This window comes from Marmota marmota, unplaced genomic scaffold (genome assembly GCF_001458135.2).
Source record: "Marmota marmota marmota unplaced genomic scaffold, marMar, whole genome shotgun sequence".
Classification (NCBI taxonomy): Eukaryota; Metazoa; Chordata; class Mammalia; order Rodentia; family Sciuridae; genus Marmota; species Marmota marmota.
This window is the reverse complement of record NW_026000019.1, coordinates 15034129-15039640: the sequence shown is the minus strand read 5'-3', so window position 1 is coordinate 15039640 and position 5512 is coordinate 15034129. Positions and strand designations below refer to the sequence as shown.

General features: G+C 37.3%; 1 protein-coding gene across 4 annotated transcripts in view; it reads left to right on the top strand.

Annotated features, from left to right (window-relative positions):
* Nucleotides 1-2: 2 nt before the first annotated feature.
* The window catches only part of Rasal2 (RAS protein activator like 2), a 338051-nt gene continuing 332541 nt past the window's right edge, over nt 3-5512 (top strand). For 2 of the 4 annotated variants that reach the window (XM_015491761.2, XM_048809957.1), the window contains exon 1: nt 3-235. In XM_015491761.2, the coding sequence (XP_015347247.2) occupies nt 34-235 (202 nt within the window). In that variant the 5' untranslated portion in view covers nt 3-33. The remainder of the gene's footprint in view (nt 236-5512) is intronic. The other 2 variants (XM_048809956.1, XM_048809959.1) reach the window with 2 other exon arrangements.

Genomic DNA, 5512 nt, shown 5'->3' with positions numbered 1-5512 from the left:
AGCGCGGCCACCGCCTCGTCCCTCCAGGGCACCATGGAGCTCTCTCCGTCGTCCGGAGGAGCCGCGGAGGCGCTGTCCTGGCCGGAGATGTTCCCGGGGCTGGAGTCCGACTCGCCGCTGCCCCCGGAGGATCTGGACGCGGTGGTCCCGGTCAGCGGGGCTATGGCCGGTGGCATGTTGGATCGGATCCTCCTGGAGTCCGTGTGCCAGCAGCAGAGCTGGGTCCGGGTGTACGGTAAGGACCCCAGGCCGCCTCTGAGGCTGGTGTTTCTTGTCTTTGCCTGAGCTTAATTTCCGTCCCCCAAGTCCCTCTAGTCCCCCAAGTCAGCCCCTCAGCATCCCTTTTTGTTCTGGGGGTGGGCTTCTGACAAGTTTCTCGGATTACCACCTGGCCACGGACGTGACCCAGTACGATCTTCGGACCTCTTCAGGCTCCCTCAGTGAGTTTGAGGAGTTGGGTTTTCCAGACGTAATTTTCAGGTGATTTCTTCAAGGGAACTGCAAATAGGTTTGGAAGAAGCCATGAGGTCAACTGAACAGGGTTTCATCTCTTGTTAAGTGAGGCAGGACTGGAAATGAAGACATGAGAACGCATAGTAGATGATAAGCTAATAAATGAAATAATAAAACCGGTACTAAACGCCAGATTATTTGGAGGGAACAGATTTGTCTATAACCCTTTCTGAACCTCACACTTCAAAGGCAGCCACTTATTTCAATGTGCGTGGATCACTTCAGATTGCACTATTTCTAGTTTTCATTGTGAAGTGACTGGGTTGCCACTCAGCAGGTTAAAAGTGATGAACATACTAAAACTTTTCCTTTCTGCACACCTAGTAACTGCCTTTTTAATTAAAACTGAGTGAGACTCTATTAGGGTGAGGTTTGCGGCAGCATTAAAACCATGCTGGTTTTGAAAACTCGTAGCCCAAGGACTTATAGTCTGGCATCATGGTTTAGTTGTAGCTTTCCAAAATATTGAAATGGCAAGATGTTTATCACTTAGCTCACATGATCATAAAAGACATTAGTAATGTAGCTGAGTATAAAATGGCAAATTTGAAGCACCTGGGATCAAACACAACATTGAGATACTATTCTGCAGTTATATGCATCTAAGCCTGTAGAGATCAAGTATATTATGTCTTTTTTTTTTTCCCTTTCCATCCCTCTGAACAGGGTATATCTTTATTCTTTGAGAGTGACCATACCTTAGGAGTTGTTCTTTTGGATTTCAGTTGATTTCGGGACTTCATGACTATCACTGTTAGATCTCAGAACTAAGAGTCTAGGCATCTGAATTCTTGACTCAGTGCTACCACTGAGTGCTAAGTGACTTGGGGCAGAATAAGTCATCTCTTTAGCCTCTGATTCCTAATCTATAAAAGGAGTAGGCTGTATTAAATGATCTCTAGTGGCCCTTTGAATCACAAATATCAGCAAATCTTCTCATAGCCAGTTCTTAGAAATTTGTATTTGTAACACTTCATATTTTGCTGGGTTTTTTTTGGGTGTTTCTCAATGTTACTCTATTTACCTGGAAGAATTATAGCAAAAGTGGGAGATGATGCAAGGTTACCCAGTTCATTCTCAGTAAATTAGATTAAAAACTTTGCCTGATTTTTTTTTTTTTTAACTGTCTGCCAATCCTATTTAGCTGATCGCTTATAACCAAAGGTTGAGAATCTGAAAATGAATATGAATTAGAATATATTGTAGTTAGCAGCATTTTTCTATGTTCCTTTTATTCTTGTACACTTCTTTGGCATACTGTCTTTTAGATGATATTATGGTAAGAATATGTGATAATCGGTGTTGCAGGACTTTCTAGACCTCACAGTAACTATCATTCTTTGCATGTAACTTATGTTTTTGTAGTTGGTTTTAGGGCATGTGTGTGTGTGCGCGCGTGCATACATAATGCATATTTATCTACACATACATACCCCTGACATATTTTAAAGAACTCCAGAGATTGGGATCCTAACCTATCATATACATCTGGGGGTTGAGAGTCCACTTAGCAACCTCACACCTAGTAATTGGTATATACATGCTCAGATTCACACATAAGCATATATGTACAGTGCATTCTGTGCCAACTTGCAGAATTTCCATTGCATTGTTAACTTTTTTCCTACCATCCCCATCAATTAACCAAAAGTTGTTTTTATTTACTGTTTACTATAGCTATTTTCCTTCCTGTAAGGCAGCTCATCCTGGAAACTACTTTGTTGTCTTTAGTTTGTAAATATTCCAAAGCTATATGAATGACTCTTGTCTGTGTTCTTAGCTAGATTTTAAGTTGTCCATTGTATGATTCTTCTGCACAATCCTGAAGCAGAAATAATAGAATGTGAAATCAGTCTGGGGAAAACTAGTTTATTTTTCTTGTTTTGTTCAAAACCCTGTACTAGATTGCCTTTTATCTTGGTTTATTTCAAAAGTTTCTGTTCTCTCAATTTCTCTATATTCATGTGCCTGTATCATGCTGCTTTATTACTGAGGCTTTGTATTATGAAAAAATAATTTGTTAATGACTACTTAATGTCACTTATTTAACTGTCATTCTCATTCAGAAATTAACATTTTCCTTTAATTTTTGTGTTGACAGTTTACTGATTGTGTTTGTGTGCAAGTCTTTGAACTAAACCTCTAATTTCCTTATACTGAATTACTACTAAAATAGCCAGTTTTTTTTTCTTTTTTTTTTTTGTGTGAGCAGTACCAGGGATTGAACTCCGGGGCACTCAACCACTGAGCTACATCCCTAGCCCTATTTTGTGTTTCATTTAGAGACTGGGTCTCACTGAGTTGCTTAGTACCTTGCTTTTTGCTGAAACTTGTCTTGAATTTGTGATCCTCCTGCCTCAGCCTCCCAAGCCACTGGGATTATAGGTGTGCGCCAAAGCACCCGGCCAGGTTGGTTTTTAAGATGGGGCATAATAAGGAGTCATATTAATTGCTGCTGGCTATACCTCATATCCTCTGCAATATACTTCTCGTTGAAATTATTATTCAACAAAACCTCCCCAAGAATATCCTAATAGAGACTTTGAGTAACAATATTTTCTTAGTTTGCCTCACAAAATTTGAAGACTAGGCATTTTTCACTTTAGTGTTGATAGGTTTGGCTCTTTGGTTGATAATATATCCAGAACTTTTTGTGTTACCATGATTTGGAAAACTACTTTGGAATATGTTCAGAACTTTCTAATAGCTATATCTATATTTAGAACACAAATGGATGCTCATCTTTGACACATGGTTAAGAGAAAATATGCTGTACTGTCCTTCATTTTCCTTTATTTGTAAAATGTTATCATATGATAATGAATTGTGCCCATGCCTTGCAAGACTACAAAATTTTTGACAGTGTCTTGTTTATCTTGCCTCCTCCTTCATTGTCACCATGTCTAGCAGGTTTGAGCCTTGTTCAAAGTAGTTACATCAATATCTGTTGAATGTTGATCCGTCTCTTGACCATTTTGATCTCAACCTGACCTTTCTTAAAATTTTTATTTTTTGTGGCACTAGGGATTGAACCCAGGGGTGTTCTACCCCGAGCTACATCCCAGTCCTTTTTATTTACTTAATTTAATTTTGCCACAGGAGTTGTTAAATTGCTCAGGCTGCTCTCCAACTTGTGATCCTCCTGCACCAGCCTTGGGAGTTGTTGGGATTATAGGCGTATGCTGCTGCACCTCACTAACCTGACTGATCTTATGGGTGGTAGAGTAGCTTAAACAAAGGCATGCCACAAACAGCTAAATATGGATGCAGAATCCAAGAGCATCAAATGCAGAACATTTTTCAGATATTTATAGCCTCAAAGCAAAGTCAATTGGCTGAAAAAGCTCAGCAGCCTAGCAAAAGGAAACGGGAGCGGCAAAGCCAGCCTCACTGTCTGTGCTTTCTGGTAAACAATGGGAACATTAAAATTAACTACTTTACCATGAATGGATGGCGAGTGTTGGACATTTTTGGGGGAGAAATTTAAGACACTGTCTCTAAAACTGATTTCAGTGGAGCTCTGCACTCATCAGTATAAAAAGTCTGCAAGTAAATTAACAGGCTCTTGAAGAATTAGAGGGCAAGTTACAATAAAGTTAGTACAATAAAGGCCAATAAGAAATTTTGTACTCCTTAATCTTAATATTACTAGGACTTAAGTATTTAATATAATAACATCAACATTATTATTAAGCTGGTGTGCATCTACTGTTTTTTGATGGCAAAGGAACCTGTTGGAAGGTTTCTAAAGGCTTGTTTCAGCAAACACAAGAAAAAATTAACCATACTTCATAAGATCATATAATTCCAGAAATGTGACAATAGGAATCGGGTAAGAATTTCTCTTGACCTGGATATGAGCAGATGGAATGAAAGTCTTACCTGGTTGTAATGCATAGGGCTTATGCTCCAGAAAATCAGACAAAGGATGAGATTTTATATATAATATATATATAATTATAAAATATACATACATATATAAAATATATTGCATTTCTAGAGAATGTTTCCTTATTTATTTAAAATGTCACATCTAGTAAAAAGTCCAAGAAGCCCCCCCCCTTGGAGGGGGGCAGTATGAATTAGAGCTGACTAACTTGTCTTACACAGAATGTTTTTAGTTGGACACAATACCTTTATTTTATTTTTTACATGGTGCTGAGGATCGAACCCAGCCCTTGTACATGTTAGGCAAGCGCTCTACTGTTGAGCCATAACCCCAGCCCCCCAGAATGTTCTTAATATAATTAACTTTGAGTGCTTCACTAAGAATATTCTTACATGTCTTAATTGTGCACCCAGTTTTGTAATGTATAGATAAAATTGTTTTTAAAATTTTTGACAGTGTCTTGTTTATCTTGCTGCCTTCTTCATTGTCACCATGTCAACCAAGTCAAAGTTTCATGTGCTCTAGCTAATCAATTGATAGAAGAAAATCAGTGAATATGTATCAGATATAACCCCCAAAACATTCCTATTTAAATATTTTAACTTCCTCAATAATGTTAGCCTTTACAAATCAACGTGAACCTTTATAAATGAGTAATAATATTTTAGAAGTTTATGAAATCTTAAAACTTGAGTGCAGTACTTAGGATGTAGCATAAGCTTTGAATGTTGATACATTAGCTGCCTAAGATTTCCAAATACATTTTATATGCATAAAGAGTTCTTCTCTGAAATCAGAACTTTCAAGAATGCCTAGGCATATAATATTCATTTTAAATTATTTTAAGTTTGATTAGCTCCATTTTGCAAGAACTAGAATGTCTCATTTACATTGTTCTATTAATGTTCGTAGGTAATGGATAATTTCTTTCATAAAATCTTAGTATATTTTTATCATTGGTTTATTACTGCTCAATTTTTTAAGGAATATTTTTCATTGATTTGAATTATACATCCATAATCCCTTTTCCAAAACCATTTGGACTTGAGTGAGTATTAAAAATGTGTTTTTTTTTTTTTTTTTTTTTTTTTTTTTTTTTTTTTTTTTTTT